The 19,885-nt window shown below is 36.1% G+C and overlaps 1 protein-coding gene across 1 annotated transcript in view; it reads left to right on the top strand.

Moving 5' to 3' along the window:
• The window catches only part of FBXL17 (F-box and leucine rich repeat protein 17), a gene marked incomplete at its 3' end in the record, with an annotated part of 295,024 nt that overhangs the window by 79,055 nt on the left and 196,084 nt on the right, over positions 1-19,885 (top strand). The window contains exons 5-6 of the mRNA XM_080363002.1: positions 2,779-2,886; positions 15,466-15,596. Coding sequence (XP_080219128.1) covers positions 2,779-2,886; positions 15,466-15,596 — 239 coding nt within the window. The remainder of the gene's footprint in view (positions 1-2,778; positions 2,887-15,465; positions 15,597-19,885) is intronic.

Raw genomic sequence — 19,885 nt, 5'->3', positions numbered from 1 at the left:
CAGTCACAGGAATGTGATCATGTGTTTAGAGTAGCTAAGCAAACAGAATATAGATTGGCTTTCATTACAGACTGTCTGCATGGGAATCATGTTATTTAAATATCTATTCCTATAAATGACATGGGGTCTGAGAAATAAATTATATATTCTTAGACACTGGTTTAATAAAGAACACTGTCTCTGAAATTACAGTGTTGATGGAGAATATTTTTACAATGTTTCCCAGTAAAACTTGAAGTCAGCTTCTGCAGGTGCTGGAGTTTTGTTGGCTGACAGCAAAGGACGGGATCTGTTATTGGACTGAGATTAAAGACAGCAGCAGGTTCAATGCATTACTATTTTGTGTTTAGGTCAGGATTTAAGAACAGAAATTGCTGTTTGCAGTAGCAAAATGCCTATCTAAAGTGGTGGTTTCCACCACAGTAGTTATAAAGCATATTCAGGGAATGTCATGCAACTTTTGACAGATTGTAAATAATTTTTCTAGACCTGGAAAATCATGAGACTTACATGGCATACAGAGGTAATGAAGGATCTTTTTCTGACTAGACAGATGCTGCACATCTAGCAAACACTGAAAAGGTTCAATGCTGATCCCTAAACTATTTAGTATATATAATCATAATCTACAGTTACTAAATTTTACCAAAACAATTTTTTCACAAATTTAGTTTAGAACGCAGAAAATGTCATAATATGAACAGAAGATATTTTAAGACATAGTAATTTTAATATTTGCATTCAAAACTTCATTTTTTTTGAAGTCTTCATGCACCTAAATGTCAGCTCTGCATAAGAAATTATTTTATTTTAAATTTTTAAGCTCTATAATGCATTTGTGATGTTCAGCATTTTTATTACTGATTTTTTTATTACTGCATTTTTTTCTAGTTAGAGCAAACCTGTTTGCAATAGAGGATCATACTCTGCTCCTCTGTAGAGAGAGAAAGGAAGGCAAGATTGTAAGAGAGTCCTTCTCTTAGATCATTACATTAGCTGCAACAGAGGGTTTAGTTTAGCTTCTCCAGAGGAGATAATTTTTTTTTTTTGTCCCCCTTCTGTGGTGCTGGTAGAAGGCTAAATAGTGAAAATTTCTAAGTGTTTTACTTCTGATGGTACTTATCAAACATTTTTAGTAGTCCATATCATAAAGTTCCCAAAAAGTTGGTGTGGCTGTCCTCAGCTGAGAGGAGTGTGCAAAAATAAAAATGTAAGACTGTGTCAGATAAAAATCAAAGAAGAAATTTCTTACTACGCTGTTTTGTTTTGTTTTTTGTTTGAGTAGGCAGACCTGAGACATGGGTCCATGCAGATACAACATGATCACTACTCAATTTGTGATTGAATCTGTTTAGTTGGCCCTTTTCCCCTTCCTTTTGTCCTGTTTTCAGATTTATTGGCTTCTAAATCCATAATCCCAGAAGGCTTGACTTTTCTTTGGCAGATGTGCAACATTAGAAGTCTTTGCTCACTGAGAAACTGTTGCTTTGAAAATAGAACCATATTCCATAAACTCAAACCAATACAGCTTTTCTGTGTCACTGTACCTATAATCTTACCTCTCTTATCTGTGGTTTATGTTTTAAGAAATTATTTTGCCAGAGTCTTCATCAAGGTTGTCATATGCTGCCAGTGTGCAGTTAAGAGACATGTTAAGTCAGGTAAGTTGAAGCTGTGGATAAAGGTGATTCCACAGCAGGAATAATGTTCCTGTGTATGTATTCACCTGAGGCTCAGTTGTGAACTAGAGCCTTCAAAATTTGTTTTGCTTCTGAATTCTGTGATAACAAGAAGACATCCTTACAATCACACAATGTCCTTGGGATTCAGGATTTACGATTTCAGACACAGTGAGACATTCCTGAGCTGTTTGGCTGAAAAGTGCAGGTTTTGTCCCAGAATCAATATAGAGTTTTGCCTTACTGTCATTTGCACTGGGAATATATACTTCTCCAGAAAAATAACAAACCAAACTTGTCTAAAGGAAGATATGTAAATGTCTTATATGTGCCCATGTCAATATTCTTCACAAAGTCTACAAAACGTTGTCCTTTTGAATATTTAGTCTACTTACAAATCATTACATTTATGTGATGGATTATTTTTCATAGTTATTACATTTAATTAGACAAACTTAATAATAAAGAAAAATCATAGTTGTGGAAATAAATCAGAATAATAAGCTAGGTAACATCTCCGTTCAATTGATGACTGACACAATGGTATATTATCATGAGATACAAGTCTGATGTGGGAAACAAATGTAATAAAATCATAAATTGCATTATTTTAGGAAAAATGCTTAAAAAAGGAATTTAAACTTAAGATACTGCACAATTCAAATTCTCTGCAGGGTCAATTATGGGTGTATCTTGAGTCTGCAGGATGGCAATAGCATAAATTCGTTAGTATTTTCATGTTTGTGTATAGTTTCTGAAAACAGCGGATAGAGTGGTCTATTGAGTTATTTGCAGATGAACAGGACAATGATAATTGTATTTGTAACCATCATTCTCTCTTCCATTTCCTCTCTTCCCCCAAGAAGATGATCCCCCTCTGCCAAAGATTATCTTTTTTTTCTTCCTTTTCATGCACGTACATAGATGTGCGTACATACGCAATGTTTCCTCTCAAACTCTTGAAATAAATTATAGTAGTGATAATAATTATAAAAGTATTAATGAGCAGCTTGCCAATGTTACACAGAAACTGGTTAGACTGTATTAAGTATTTGCTCATATCACCTATTCAATTATTTCCTGTATATCTTTTCTATAGGTGACAGATCAGTCAGTGAAAGCTTTTGCTGAACATTGTCCTGAGCTGCAGTATGTTGGTTTTATGGGCTGCTCTGTTACATCGAAAGGAGTCATTCACCTCACCAATGTAAGTGTTGTAACTACTTTTATCTCATCATTACTATGTTTGACTATTACCACACCACAGATACCAGCCAGGATAAGTTTATACATATGATGAGTAACACTGTCATGGATAGAAATGTGACAAGATGAATGAACTTTGCATTACTTGAATAGACACATTCGGGTTTCACTGTGTAAAAACACTGCAGCAAAAATGTATTCAAGGTATGATACTTTTTCTCAGAAATAACAACGCTGCTCAGCTCAGAAGTCTTTAAAATGCCTAGTTGCATCAGATTCCCTTGCAAACAAACCAGAATTCTGTAAGTGAAAGTACAAAATTCTTAATGCAGGAGATTGAGACAGACCCCTTACTGCAACTGTATGTCTCCTTTGCACAGACATTTTCCACCTGTCCATCTTTATATTTTAATACAGATAGTGTGACAAATACATTTTATTTCCTTTCCTTTTTCTTTTACGTAAGATGAGTGATGTGTGGAAGAACTAACTTGAATGATCCTGCAGAAAATAACGGAAGCTTTCAATAAACTGAATGACTTAGATGACGAGGATGAACAGCATGTTAATTAAAATTCATAGGTGAAAGTAAATTCAGAGGTCATATAACATCAATGAGAACAGAGGAAATATGCATCTGGAATAGACAGACTATTGTCATTTTACTTGGAAAAGACCTTTAAGAACATGGAGTCCAACCAGTAACCTGACACTGCCAAGTCCACCTCTAACCATGTACCTAAGAACCTCGTCTGTATGCCTTTTAAACACTTCCAGGGATGGTGACTCAGCCACTTCCCTGGGCAGCCTGTTCCAATGCCTGGCGCCTTCTTCCATCAATAAATTGTTTCTAATGTCCAATCTAAACCTCCCCTGGTGTGACTTGAGGCCATTTCCTACTGAGAGAAAAAACCAACACCCTCCATGCTACAACCTGCTTCCAGATAGTTGTAGACAGCGATAAGGTCTCCTCTTGGCCTCCTTTTCTCCAGGCTAAACAGCCTCAGCTCCGTCAACTGCTCCTCATCAGACTTGTGCTCCAGACCCCTCAGCACTTCTTCATCCTCCTTTGCACTCTCTGGAGCACCTCAATGTCTTTCTTGCAGTGAGGGGCCCAAAACTGAACACAGTATTCAAGGTGCGGCCTCACCAGTGCCGAGTACCAGGGGACGATCACTTCTGTAGTCCTGCTGGCCGCACTATTCCTGATACAAGCCAGGATACTGTTGGCCTTTTTGGCCACTTGGGCACACTGCTGGCTCATGTTCAGCTGGCTGTCAATCAACACCCCCAACTCCCTCTCTGCCAGGCTGCTTTCCAGCCACTCTTCCCTGAGCCTGTAGCGCTGCCTGGGGTTGTTGTGACCCAAGTGCAGGACCCAGCACTTGGCCTTGTTCAACCTCATAGAATTGGCCTCTGCACAATGATCTAGCCTGTCCACATCCCTCATAAATAATAAAATAGTATTTATAGCTGAGAATTCTTGAAAAATTTGAAATGGGAAAATTGAACTTATTATAGCTGGTAAAGATGACTGTAGAAATGTGTATTGAATATGGTAAGTTCTGGTAAACATAAAAGTGGTTAAAGGGATTTTGAAGTAGCAAGTGGAAAGCATATTTAATGAAAATAGAGTGTGCTGGAAGAAAATACAGGGTTTTTTCTGCAGCTGTGCAGCCCTCTTATTGTCATGCAAAACCATTCAGCATATCTGTAAAACATTTTCATCAGTTTAGGTCAACTGAGTAGCTGAAGATACAGAAGAATTGAAAACATTTTGGAACATATTCAAAAAGAAATAACACAGAGAAATTAATTTGCATGGTGAAGATACAACACCTCAAAGGATGTAATTTGGAAAGGACTGTCTATGTATATTGAAATCATGTAAAAGGAGCATATATCTGTGGATGAGAGAACTAATACAATAACTTTCATGTCCTGTGAAAACTATATATGTATAACTATAGGTTAGATTTAGATATGCAACATAAATATAGGAGGTACATAATTTAGAAATCTGAGATAGGCAAGTTATGTAGCCCAAGGCTTTGTGGGAAGTTCCCACACAGATCACTTTTCATTATTCTGGCCTAGATTTATTAGTAATGGATGACTTATCCTTCAACGAAGTGATTTTATAATCCCATGTATTTGATAATAGTCAAGATCTTGATTTTTCTTATAATATTTAGTTCTGATTTTCATGTAGTTTAATGATAATGATTAGAAAACCCGACTTAAATAGGAGTGACACTGTTTTACATAGTCCTTTGAAAATATCTTTGAAAACTTTGAAAACTTCATCTGGTATAAGTAATTGGTGCATATGCTTTTTGTGGGGACTTGAAGACTTACTTAGTCCACTTTCCTTCCCTCAGGCTGTATCTATAGAAACCTTCTGTAAGCTTTGCACCATTGCAAACACAGTGATGTGACAATACTGAAAATTACATTTTTTTTAAATTCTCAGAAATAATTGAGGAACTTGTGTTTTTGTCCTTGAGAAAGGAATTCATTACTTAAAACATTCCTGTGAAGGTGCTGATTATTTACCATATATGTAGTATTGACTACTTTTTACTTTATTTATCCCACTTTTCATGATTCTGTCTTGTGCCTTCTCAAAGTTTTCTTTTTTGAAGTATATTGAAAATTTTTAGGGACAGGTATCCTGGGAAGAGTATAAGGATGCTGCCCAGTTGTGTAGGGATGGGGTCAGGAAGGCCAAGGCTCAGCTGGAACTGAACTTGCAAGGGACACAAAGAATAACAAAAAGGGCTTCTACAGGTATGTCAACCAGAAAAGTGAGGTCAAAGAAAGCGTACTCCCACTGATGGACACGACTGGCAAACAGTGAGTGAGGTACTTAACAAATTTTTGCCTCAGTCTTCACTGCAATTTCTCTTCCCACACCTCTCAAGTGAATGAACTACAAGATGGGGACTAAGGGAGCAAATTCCCCCCTACTGTAAGAGAATATCAGGTTCAAGACCACCTGAGGAACCTGAACATATATTAGTCAATGGGACTTGATGAGATGCATCACGGAGTCCTGAGGAAATTGGCCGAGGTGGTTGCCAAGCCACTCTCCATGAGATTTGAGAAGTCATGGCAGTCAGGTCAAGTACCTCATGAATAGAAAAACAAACTCTGCACGCATTCTCAAAAAAGGTAGGAAGGAGGACCCTGGGAACTATTGGCCTGTCAGCGTCGCCTCTGTGCCTGGGAAGATTATGGAACAGAGCCCTCTAGAAGCTAATGCTAAGACACATGGAGGACAAGGAGGTGATTTGAAACAGGCAGCACAGCTTCACCAAGGGAAGTCCCACCTGAACAACATAGTGGCTTTCAAGAATGGAGTGACTACATCAGCAGACAAGGGAAGAACTATGGATGTCAGCTGTCTGGACTTCTATAAAGCCTTTGACATGGTCCCCACAACATCCTTCTCTCTACATTGGAGAGATACGGATTTGATGGGTGGACTGTTTGGTGGATGAGGAATTGGTTAGATGTTTGCATCCAGAGAGTAGTGGTCAACACCTCAGTGTCCAGGTGAGACAAGTGGCGTGGTTCAGGGGTCCGTATTAGGACAGTGGAATCGAGTATACTCTCAGTAGGTTTGCAGGTGACACCAAACTGAGTGCTGCAATTATTTTGGAGATTATGGAGATTATTTTGCCTCTTCCCCACTGGTGAGACCTCACCTGTCCAGGTCTGGAGCCCTCAGTACAGGAAAGACATAAACCTGTATTGACCAGGTCCAGAAGTGGGACAGAAAGATGATCAGTAGGCTGGAACACCTCTCGTCTGAGGACAGGCTGAAAGAGTTGGGTTTGTTCAGCTGGGAGAAGAGAAGGCTCCAGAGAGACCTTATTGCAGCCTTTCAGTACTTCAAAGGGGCCTTTAAGAAAGATGAGAACAGGCTTCTTCACAGGGCCTGATATGATAGGAGGAGGAGAAATACTTTTAAGCTGAAAGTGAAGTGATTCAGCCTAGATACAAGGAAGAATTTTCCTACGATGAGGGTGGTGAAACACTGGCCCAGGTTGCCCAGAGAGGTGGTGGATGCCCCATCCCTGGAGACATTCAAGGCCACGCTGGACGAGGCTCTGAGCAACCTGATCTAGTTGAAGATGTCCCGGCTAATGGCAGGGTTGTTGGACTAGGTGACCTTTAAAGGTCCCTTCCCACCAAGCGTATTCTATAGTATGAGTTCTGTAAGATTTGCTAAGTATTCTTTCACGTGAGTGACTATCTGTGCACAATAGCAAGGTACTTTTTAGATTTATTACTACTTTAGATTGAAGTATATATGCATGTATTATAGGCAAGTGGGATGATGCCATATATTGAACGAGAAGAGAGCATGTAAGAGATTTTCCCAGTAATGCAGAGACTGGGATATTGTATTGGAATTAAGGCTTCTTTACCGTGAAGCTATTGAGAAGTGAAATCCGGTTAATCTTGCTGCAGTGACTTTAGTAGTGTTTCCACCTGCCTCCTCTGGCAGGGGTTACTGATTTGTAGTACAGCAGGCAATTTTAACTAAAACTCTTGAATTGCACTGAAGCATCCAGCATAGGTAGATGTTCCATTTCTACAGATTTTTTTGAGGAAATAAGTTCCCAATGGGAGTTAAAACAACTCTCTAGGGAATAGTAACGTTAACTGGTGCATCTGTCTTTTCCACAGTTCATCAGTTGATGACATCTCTTTTTGGTTTATCCATCATGTATTTCTTATTGTCAGTAGTACTTCGTACGTGCTTGCTAATAATTCCAGTCCCATGTGCTTAGAGAATGTGGAATCTGTTCCGTGCAGTACATGGCTCGTGAGCGTGTCCTGCAAGGCTGTGCAGAATTCCGAATTACAGTGCTGCTGAACTGCAGAGCTGTTTTAATAGCTAATCCTGAGGTATGGCAGTTAAAATGTTTTGTATTATAGTAAAATAAGAAACATTCAGGATTTATTTTCAATATTTTTCTATTGAACATAGTTACATTTATAAGATGGCTTCTTGAGCAAAATGATATCACACAAGTGTCTTTTTTCCCTGAGTTATTATAAATTAGAAAAAATGCTCCTAAGGTAAATAATTGTTATTGGACAAGATTAAGTCACTGCGTGTTAACACACGTCGAAAGAGAAAGGGGAAGAGGGAGAGTGTGTATATACAATTCACAGACTTCCAGTTGGAACCAGTGGTTTGTTCTGATGACCTAAAATATTTCATTTTGCTTTGTAGCTCTAGTGTGTGAAACATTGTCACAAAACATCTGAATGATGATCTTTTTTTCTCACTTGTTATTATCTTTCCCTGCATGATTTGTTTTTCTTGTTTTCTCTCTTTTTCCCATCCTCTCTCAAAAGTTTATTGTAGGTTATTTTTTTACTTTTCACTTTCTTCTTTTCCTGTAAGCACAAAAATCCATACAAAGGTGCAAGGTATCTGTGTATGTTAGGTAATTGCATTAAAGACTAAACAACTAAGTGGATATTTTTTATTCATTAAGTGTGAGTAAGAAACTCTATATGCTAACTAGTGGAGATTTTTTTTTTAAATTTTATATCTTTTGCCCCAAAAGTGGTGGTATTTTCTTCTCCTCTTATGGTAATTGCTTCTCTAATTGTTTCACTTCTAATAGAATTTTAACAGCTGGCATCAGCAAATCTTGACATTTAGTCAGAGCTTTATTTGCAAGCCACTTCTTTGGCTTCTTTCTCAGAGTTCTGACTTATACTGCTACAAAGCAATTATTCTTCATATAACTCTGTGCTTCTACAGCACATACTTCTGACAGACTATGTTTGGTAAAGTTCATTACAGGTATTTTTGTCTAAACTTGTGAATCCTAGGACGTCTTAATAGGAAAAAGTTCTAACTTATTCTTCTAATCACAAATACATGACGTCAGCTTATATCCAAAAACTTCTGGAATAATGTGATCTTTCTTTGTCTTATATTTTTTAGTCAAGAGTCATGTCCAATCTAATTGAGTCATACCTGTGTCTGAGTTGGTGTCCAATATGAAGTAAATCAAAATTCAGATTTTTAGAGCCAGTATTTTTGGGAATCATTCACTGCAGACATTATCAGCTTGACAGATATAGAATGATAATCCACACATTACAAGATTGATTTTGCAGGATCCTTTTCTAAACTAAGGTACTGTATGGTCCCTTTTTTTTAGTAACTGATTTGTTTTGACATGAAGTGCTCTGCTTTATGTTCTTGTTATGGTAATATTTTAGCATACCATCTAATCTTAAAGCTACTTAAGAGTAACTAACACAGAGTAAACTATAACTCAGTGATAATGTAATTCAGCAGTTACTTTTAGAGTTTATAAACTGGAAATAAGTCCTGTAATGTGGGTACTATACGTGCAGTTTATGTGTGTATGCAAGTAGCTCCTCTGCAGTAGGTCTTAATGTTAGAAAGGAAGGCAATGTATTTATTTTTGTAGCATAGCTTGTAAAAGCATGCATGCAGTAAATCAAAATACAAATTATTATTATCAGTCATCTTGAAAGGAGTAGAAGTTTGAATACAAATGTCATTCACTTTCCTATTGTGTCTTGCTGTGGTACATTACGAAACAAAGGAATCTATTGTATAAATTTGTTTCCTTAATGAACATAAATGTCTTCTCCTCCTTCTTTCTTCTATTTTTTCTGAGGCATGTTTTGTGGTGAGGTGGTATTGTTGTTTTTTGTGTGTGTGTGGTTGGTTGGTTGTTTTTTTTACAAATATTTACACTCTCCAAAACAAACTTTCTCTGTCTTGGTGGTTTTTGGTTGGTTGATTGGTTGGTTTTTTTGTTTGTTTGGGTTTGTTTTGGTTTTTGTTTTTGTTTTTTAAATGAGCAGTGCAAATTAAATCTCTGTGCTTATAACACTGGCTTTGAATGAGTATTTTGTATTTAAGCAATGGGAGCTTAATGTTCTGAAATATCTAACTTTAAGAAATTGAAGTAAGGTTGTGAATGTGCAGAACATTAAATCAGTCTATGGGAAAATAGTCTCTACTGTAACTATTCAATCATTTTCCAAGTCCTTAGACCATGTATGATTAGTGTTTCAGGAACACAGTATATCTCATAGTTCAGTTACTTCAGGTCTTAAGTAAAAGTTAATGTCTGTAACTTAACAAAAATAGTTTATAGATTCTATTGACATAATAATAAAAATAATGTGATTTTCAGTTTTTCCAGGTTGCTATTTTTAATCATAGATTTGCTTTGAGGGCCTTAAATCAGAAAGCAGTTTACTCTCTGACGGTACATATACACAGAGAGCGTCAAGAAAATTCAGCTTGATTAGCAAAATATGTGAATTTAAAACTCATTAAGTCCATATAAGTACTTTCCTTCAGAAATAATTTGACTTTTATTCTGGAGAGGTTTGATCTTACGTGAATTGCTTAGTGGTGGACTTGGTTTTATGTTTGGACTCAATAATCTTACAGGTGTTTTCCAATCTAAATGATTCTGTAGTTCTACGATTTTTAAGGAAGCATCTTTACAGAAATTGTGGAAGTGTGCAGGGAACAAAAAAAAGGGGGTGGGGAAGGAATAACTGCATACTCAGTATATTTGTAGTCCCCTATAATAACACCTAATTATTCACAGGAGTTGATACACCCAAACTGAAAAATTTCTTGTGATCCCAATGGTAATAGTTATTTTTTAATAATCTAAAGCATATGAAATTTATCCTAAACTTGAACAGTCTCAAATCAGACTTTTTTTCTCTCTCTTTTTTCGTTTTGTTAAATTTTTTTTCAAGTACACTAGCTTCTTGATTAGCATTGCATGTATTTTAATATTACAAGCTCTAGTAATCAAGATATAATTCTTATGAACTCTGTAATACTCAGGCACACAAATACTATGATAATTTCTGAATCTTTAAGTATATCAGCCTCCACAAAATTTCATTTAAACCAACCAACAGAAGTATCAAATGAAAATGATTTTATCATAATTTAAAATATTTGAGATCCAAAAGAGTGGGTACTTTCTTAAAAATGTTAGGATTAAAATTTTTTATTTTAATATCTTTTTCAAAGAATGGAAGCTCTGTGTTTCAGACTTCCTTTTTTTAAAAAAACATTTTGTCATCTAAGTGGTTCTTTTGCATCTGACATTAACAGAGGAATAATTCCTTGTCAGTACATTTTAAGAGGCAGTCTCTTCACAAAACCTTACATATTGGTTTATCAACTCTCTGCTAGTGGGACTGAGAGGAAGGGACCAACATTCTTTTCCCTGCTCATCTCATTCATCTTACTAGACACCCCCTGAAATTTGAAAACTATTATTATATTTTCGTGTACAATTTTAACACTGAGTCAACATTGAGTAATTTCAGCAAGCTTGTGTATATACGTAGCACACAAAATTGATTTGACTGTTCTTGCTTTCTCTTAATTATTCTATTTTATTTTCTACTTCAGATTTTTAAGCTCTCTACTCTTTGCATTGTCTATTTTATTGTCTAATTAAATGTTCATTTTTCAGTTCAAAGTTTAGATTCTGTGCATGTTTAGCATTCTTTGTAGAGCTGTAAAATTAAGAGTTGAATAGAAGTGTGAATATATGTACGAGAATGGCCCTGAAATTGATCAATAAAACATTATTGTTGCATGAAGAAAATTGGTTTCGACTGAAAGAAAAAGAAAAAACCAAAAACAAAAGCAAAAACAAAGAGAAAAACATTTTTTTTCCTGGTACCCTGAGACTGAGTATCTAAGTCACAGAATACCCTTTTCCTGTGGAAAAATGCTAATTAAAGGTATGCTATTTTAATCTGAAGTTTTATGCATGCACTGAAGATTCAAGCGACCCAACTCTCCAACTGTCTGCTTCAAAGAAGTTTAATTTTTGTTTTTATATCATACTACTTTTAGATGTGAGGGAGGATTAGAGGTAGAATATAAAACCTATGTATTTTGTCTTGTCTTTTTTTTACTAATACAAGTGATTAAGAAAGAATTCAGCATTGTAGCATTAACCCTTTACAATTACTTTTGGAGGTAAAATATAAAATAGGACATCTTTCAGTAAAGTATCCATCCCATTTTTTTAATGAAAAATTGTTACATATACATTTACAACAATTCTCTGACAGGTAATAAGATGTTCATACCTCTGATTTAAACAGGCAAAAAGGGATATTCATTTCATCTGTCATGTTCAGGTCGATGCAAAATCTTGTCAGAAGGTCCAGTACTCAAGAGTACTGCAACTCTTGAAAGCTCATCTGAAATGGCAATAATGGGGTTGTATAGATCACATTATACTTGAGGAGTTTGTATCAATCTGAAGCAGTCTCTTCAAACTTTTCTAAGTGAGGTTTTCTGGATTGAGTACATAGTCCCTGATAAAAAGAAGAATTAACCTGCCAAGTATGTCAGGTGCCAGTTCTGTTGTTTAAAATTAATGAATGTGACAGTAAAAGGGGCAAGTGATGGTTCATGTTCTCCTGTGGTAGTAGAGGATAAATTCTACCTTGGAACCCCTATTAATTTGGTCAGTAGGAATACTAGGAATTAAGTTTAGATTTTGAGTCTACCCATGCAATGTAAAAGTCTTTTTTTCCGGGGAAGCCACAAATTCTTTCTGCTGCATTCATCTTTGCCTCAGAGGGGCAGTGTGCTGGTTTTGACTGGACTAGAGTTAGTTTTCTTCACAGTAGCTTGCATGAGGCTGTTTTGGATTTGTGCTGAACACAGTGTTGATAGCACAGGGATGTTTTAGTTCTTGCTGAGCAGGGCTTGCACAGAGACAAGGCCTTTTCTGTGCCTCCCACAGCTCCTCCAGCGAGGAAGCTGGGGGTGCACAAAAAGTTGTGAGGAGATACAGCTGGGACAGCTGACCCCAACTGACCAAAGGGATATTCCGTACCATATGATGTAATGCTCAGCAATAAAATTAGGGGGAAGGTTGGTGGGGTGGCCACTGCTTGGGCACTGACTCATCGTCAGTTGGTTGGTGGTGAGCAATTGTTTTCATTTGTATCACTTGTCTTTCTTGGGTCCGTATTTTCCTCACTTTTCATTGTTTTCCTTTTCATGATTGTTATTAGTACATTTTAATTATTAAGCTATTCTTAACCAACGAGTTTTCTCACTTTTACTCTTCCAATTCTCTTCCTGTTCTCCTGCTGGAGAGCATAAATCAGTGGGTGCATGATGCTTAGTTTATGGCTGGGGTTAAACCATGACAAGTAGATACTGTTACCTCTTACCTAATTTGGAGCTGCATTAGTTAGACACTTTTCAAGAAACACCTGCCTCCATACACTGTTTTATCTTTGATGTAAGTTTTTACTCTGTAAGTAATAATCATGACCAAAAAGTCACCAGTATTGTCACCTGCTCATAAGAAGAGTGTTGTCATGAAGGAAGGCATGTTTTAGTTAATAATTCTGGTTTTTATAATGGGAAGATATTCTGCTTGTCTTTGAGGTCTTCTGGTGAATATTTGTTTACTGTCATAGAGCATATGCGTTGTTGAATTGTCCAGTAAGTTTATTTCCTGTGTCATAGTAATTGGCCATGCTGTTGCCAACATAGTATATAGGCTGAAGTATCTAATATGAATAGGTGTACAAAGGTAAGGAAAACTCAAGTTGCTCTGTGCTTCCCTTTCTTGACAGAAGAAATGCAGAAAAAAATAAAGGATTGACTGTGAGCTTTTTTTGATGCATTGTAGTAGGTCTTTTAAACTTCCTGCTGGAGCAGTATGTGTAAAATGCACCGAGACAGAGCTTGTAAAATCTGTCCGTTTTACCAACACAATATGAGTCATTATGTACTTTTCTCCATAGTAGGCAAGTAAGATTATCTGAAGTACAATGGGATTACAACAAGCACCTCCACAGTACACCTGTGGTAGTATCCTGATAATAGGAATGTTATTGTCCTGCTTCATGTAGACATACTATTGGAGTTTAACTCCAGCCAGCAAATAGGACCATGCAGCCACATGGCCACTGCAACCCCCCTTTGAGAGGAATGGAGGAGAGATTGAAAAGGGAAAGAAACCCCAAAATGCAGCAAAGCTCATGGGTTGGGATAAGAACAATTTAATAGGGCAGCAAAGGAAGAGAAAATAATAATAATAACAGCTGTAATAATAGAATATACAAACCAAGTGATGCGCAATGCAATTGTTCACTGCCTGTGACACCAATAGCTTGTCCATTCCCGAGCAGCCAGTATTTGCCCCCTGGCCAGCTCCAGTTTATGTCGTGAGCATGATATATGGTAAAGAACATCCCTTTGGCCAGCTTGGGTCAGCTCTCCTGGCTTTGCTCCCTCTCAGCTTCTTGTGCAACTATCACATCATGGGAAGCTGAAAGGTCTTTGACTACCTGACAACAACCAAGACATGGCACTATACCAGCTACTACAAAGAAAATTAACTCTGACCCAGCTGAAACCAGGACTCATACCCGGCAGTTGTTTCTCTCAGGTCAGGTCCCATAATTTTATACTTGTTCTGCAGAATTTATGGAAGCATATGTGGTTTATCTTCAGCTTTAGTTAGAAGAATGTTAAAAACTTCTGGAACAAAACAGCAGAATATTAGTTTCTGTAGAAACCTACATACATACATTTTTTTCTTTTTTTCTTTTTTTTTTCTTAAATACATTCACTTAATAATTAACTACTGAGGTGGACCGGTTATATGATCTCAGTTGTATGCCTTTGCTTAATCAAATCCTTAGTGACTTAAATCACTGAATAGGATTATTTTTTCCTCTCTTACAGGGAAGGTAAATTTAATTAAAGTGTCAGTAATACTTAATGCGATTATTTTTCCAGAGTATAACAGAGATTATTTCAGACAGCTTAAAAAGCAAACAGCACTTGGAGGTTATTGTTGACTAAATGATCTGTTATTTAAGGACACTGCAGAAACCTGTAAAATTTTTCTTCTTTGAAACCATAGCTCATAAAAGTAAAAAGGATTTTTTTGCTTTTGAAGGACATTATAATGATTAACAACAGTAATAAGTCAGATTAATCAGTGCATAAATCTTAATCATGTAGTTCTGTGTCTCCAGCTTCTGTTGTTTAGAATATCCAGGTTATTACTGATGACTGTGCAGGTGACCCTACAGTATAAATACTGTATTTTCCAGAGAGTTTGTAATATTTACCTAGTCTGAAAGCCTTAGACTGTGGAGTCTCTAATAACATGCATTTGAATCTAAGCACAAATGTGCTATCTCCTCTTCCTTCCATGCCTTGTTTTCTTATAATTGAGTGAGTTGCTATGATACCTTGGTGTCTTACACTCCTTACATTTAAAATGAGGAAGGCGTAGGCCCCAATTGTAGATGTATCGGACCATGAGTGAAAGTTTCTTGATTTCATGGAGTAACTGAGTGGCTGAATTCCAGTGAATATCTGTTTCCTTTTTGTGAAAAATAGAGTAATCTCAATTTTCTTGACTAGCTCAGACATACTATGCATGATTCCAAAAAGTTTAACAGTTTTTATAACAGTTATGCATGTGAAGAAATTTCAGATTATTTCTTTCTATCATATTTGTCTCAATAGCTAAGAAATCTTTCCAACTTGGATCTCCGTCATATCACAGAACTGGACAATGAAACGGTGATGGAAATAGTAAAGAGATGCAAAAACCTTAATTCCCTCAATCTGTGTCTGAACTGGATCATTAATGACAGGTATGATATGGCATCTAAAACCAGTATAAAGCAATTTAACTAGTTATATAGTTGAGGATAAATCCTTATGGCTTGGGGGTTGGAGGAAGTCAATAAAAGCAAACAGTGTTTTCTGAGTGTTTGTTTTTTCCTTGCTTTGGGTAAATCATCTAGATGCATATTTTGCAGAGTGTTTTTATACTTCTGTGGTGGAGAGTTTAGTTATAACTGGATGGCGGCACCGATCTATTTCATGTAGATTTCATGAGAGTATGCTGTTTACCATATGTAATTGAAATGTACAATTGCAATTATGACTCCAGTAAGTAGCTAGGATTTATATGCATAAAAACAGTTAAGCATATTTTTGACTGCATAAGGAAATATTAACTGCTTGTGGGTTAAGTAGTGGAATTAATGTTTTTTCTAGAAAGCAACAAATCCATCATTTTTTGGCAAATAGACTCGCCAGAATGAGACAGAAAGAATAACTGGGGTATTAACTTAGGCTTTTCTTTATGACCAGAATAACTCCTATCTTGCTGTATTCTGTCCTTTTGATCAAGTAATTTATTTAAACATTAAGTGCACACAAATGATATATAGTTATATTACGGATCAGGTGAAAAATTAAAATATTGATAATTTTTAAAGTGGAAGTTTCCTCTTAAATGAGAAAATTGAGCACAGCCACAACCTCAAGGTGCATAGGAAAGAACATTTTGAATTACTTTTAACATATTATATTTCTTCCTCATGATTACAGATTATTTTTCCAACATACTTTTTTTCAAGGTTTTCTGAAGTCTAAGAATGTACTAAAGTGTAAATGAGTTTATACTTCGGTGAATGTGTAATGTTCTAAAAATATGAAAATTTAAATGTGTTGAATAGGAAGTACCATAAGTACCACTGAAGTTTTACTAGAACTCCTTTTAACCTTTAAGACTGTTTTTTGGTTATGTAGGTTTAGGTCAGACCCTTAGTATAACGTCCTTGGTTTTGAAAGCATAGAGTTGCTCCAGATCTTGCTGTCTGTAGGACCTTATTTGGTTATGCAGAATAAGGCTACTGTAACAGAAAATTTTAGAATAAGTCAAGAAAAAATACTAAGAAGAAAAATATAAATTTAGGACAGGCACTTTTCACGTTTTAATTAAAGCACTTAGAAATGGTACAACTTTCTGCATGAATGGTTTGAGTAGGACAATCAGCTAAGTATCATCCAAACTTATGTCAAACTGTTCGTCAAATTACTTTTACTAGAATTATGAGAATAAGAAATATATATTTTAATTATATGCATATGACTCTAAAACTTAATATTGAATATAGTTAGAATTATGGGGCTTAACAGGAAAAGGAAGCCTTTTCCAGCAATGACAGCCTGCTGTTATATGTAAACTTTTAGGTCATTGACTTTTGTCTCTGTAGTTCTTCCCATTTTGTGTTTGTGTCTGATCATACCTTTCAGTACTTTTTCAACCTGTGACTGATAACTGAAACTTGACCACAAATTTAACTATTTAAATTAGCTTCTAGCTAAAAGCAAAGAAAGAAAAATTTAGAAAAGGGTTACTGCCTTTTAAAAATCTTATTCATGGGTAGTCACTTGGCAATTCAAGTATTTATCATATTTTACAAGCAAGATGAAGCTCCCAATATTAGTCTTAACTGAATAACGTAATTTCCCCTACTCCTCCTAAATGCTGAATTAAGAATTTCTGAAACTCATGTAAAAGGAATGTGATACAACCAGTGAGCTTTAATCAATGCAGGCACCAGTTCAGCCGAGTATTCACTTTGAGGATATTCACTTTGAGGTTATGAGTGATCCTTCAGGGCTGTTCAGGTGCTTGCCTTGGATAAAAACCCCAGTTAACTTAAACTAAATAAATCAGTGTATGAATGATTTAAAGCAAGATGAGCTCTTTTTTTTTTTTTTTTTTTTTAATGCTTTTTATTTTATGCTATTTGATGGCTCCTAGTCAGAGGGGATGTTGGAAGAGATTCTGCATTTTGATGCCTTTGAGTAACTCTTTTGTTTATCATTGTTTCCAACACATATCAGATAGTAACAGTCTAATGTTTCACCTGACTCCTGTTTTTAAGATAGAGAGATCAGTTTCACCACCTAACCCTAAGACCCTCTAAGCCCCCCCACCTCCTGTTGTCAAGCCTGCTTGCTTGTGAGATCCAGATACACAGGGCTTGTATTCTAGGTTTTTTTCAGACTTAACAAGATACTTTTTTGTCCTCCTAGAATGATGAAAATTGGGTGGGATTTTTTTTTCTTGGACAGCTGTTTTCCTCCATTCATCGTGCAGAATTGAGGGTAAAAGGAAACAAGAATGTTTAGTATAGCCTAAAGATGTATCCTATGAATTATCTTCTAAAGGTAGTTGATTACTGGTAGGTTTTACAGCAAAAGTAAATTACTGGTTTTAAAACTATTTTAGATTTCTTTATTTCCAGAAATGCAGAAAAAAAATCTTTCCTTAAGCAAAGCTGTGGCATCAGAACATTTGTAACTCTCTCTTGCTTGTCATGGTCTGTGACCATTGCATTTCTTGCTAAATAACTGGAAGGAACTGAAACAGAGTGCAAGATCTCTGTATGGCAGGCACTTGCTAAGATTTTGGGTACTGTGATTCTTTTGCACATGCAAACAAGAGTTATTATTTCTCTGATTTGATTAAAGCCATTTTTGTTAGTTTTGAAAGTATGCATCTAAGAGGGTTGTGTAAGGCAGTAAAAAATAATTTATTTTTACCTAAGGCAAAAATATGTTCAGTATGTTCAGCTGAGGTACTCTTAATGTAAGTTTTAAATTGAAAGGAAAATGGATCTCTTAGTGACTTGTAAAAAAGTCTGAAACTTGAGAATTAAGCAAGATTTAAAAAGACCTATTTAAGATATTTAGCATAATGATTTATTCTGTAATTATTACAGCTCTCTAAAAAGCTTCATATACTATGTATCAAGTTGGTTAAACGTGTTATACTAACAGTCCTACTACTTCTTTCAAATATGAACAAAATAAAACAGCAAATGCTTTTTGTATGCGTCATGAGCAGATAATCTCAAGTTTTTGCAATTGTAAAGGAGTAAATATGAGTTCTCCATACACGATGAGGTGAATAATATACTCCGAGACTTGTTTTAAGTAATCTTATCACGTTGAAGTTGTCTTAATGATCACTATATGTTTTCTTTTGAATTTCAATTGATGCAATAAAAGTAGAGATATCTAGAAATAAATCTAATGAAGGATTCAGGAAAATGTAGTATGGCATTCTGGCAAACTTTTCAGAGGTGTGTGATTTTTTCTAATAGTTTGAGGAACATCTGCCATGTATTATATCAGTAAATGATCAAGGATCAAGCAGCAGTTAATCTAACATTTTTTGGTAAACCTTATCACTATGTACCTTAAGTTGCAATTCACTTCATGTTCTGTATTACATAATTCTCCTGGAGATAGACATTTAAAAGCTGTGCATTGACTGAAGTCTTCAGAGTATTTCTGCTTGCTTAAGTCATCCCTCTTATTGAAATACTCCCTTAGTAATATTTGTGGAGAAGGTATTTCCCAGCCCCTGTTGTATCTGAGGTTCTTCTAATCCACATCATTGTGCAGGGAATAGTGCAGATAAGATAAGGAACTTGATCTAGAGCTACAGTGAGATTTTTTGGTGCCATAGCACTGCCAGTCATCTGGGTTAAGGTTCTACCTGCATAACAAAATTAATGATTGGTTGTGCAGTCACAAGACAATAATTTCCCAACTATTCAAGAACTTTGGTCTTGCCTCTGTAAGTAGTGCAAAGTGTTCTTGTAACAATGCCTCAAGAAAGCTGTATCTTTTCACATAATTTATCACACACTGATTATAGGTGACTTTGCTAGCGGGTGCTGAGATTTGCAGAGCATCTGGAGGTTGCTGGGAGTAAGCTATGGTTGTGACTTGGAGGCAGATAGGCAGCGTCTTCATGGTACAGTAAAACAGTGAATAATGTTAGTTGATGACCTTGTAGTGGTATTGCTTACTGCTATCAGACTTCTGATTAGTGATGTGAGGGAAGATGAGCATTATGTGTACCTACCTGAGCTTCCAGCACAGATTGGAAGCCTGGCTTGGGTCTAATTGTACCAGTTCTGAGAAAGCTGCTGTCCTTCTGTAGTGCTTTCATGAAATATCACTGTGAATAAAACAGAGTAAATGCCTCCTGTACTGTAATGATTAAGACTTGTTGAGACTTCTGTTTGGAGTCCAAGATGGAGGAAATTGGAAATACAGTTCTTTGACA

This window comes from Nesoenas mayeri, assembly GCF_963082525.1.
Source record: "Nesoenas mayeri genome assembly, chromosome: Z".
NCBI classification, from domain to species: Eukaryota; Metazoa; Chordata; class Aves; order Columbiformes; family Columbidae; genus Nesoenas; species Nesoenas mayeri.
Note: the sequence above shows the minus strand (reverse complement) of the source record. Positions and strands in the feature narration are given on the sequence as shown.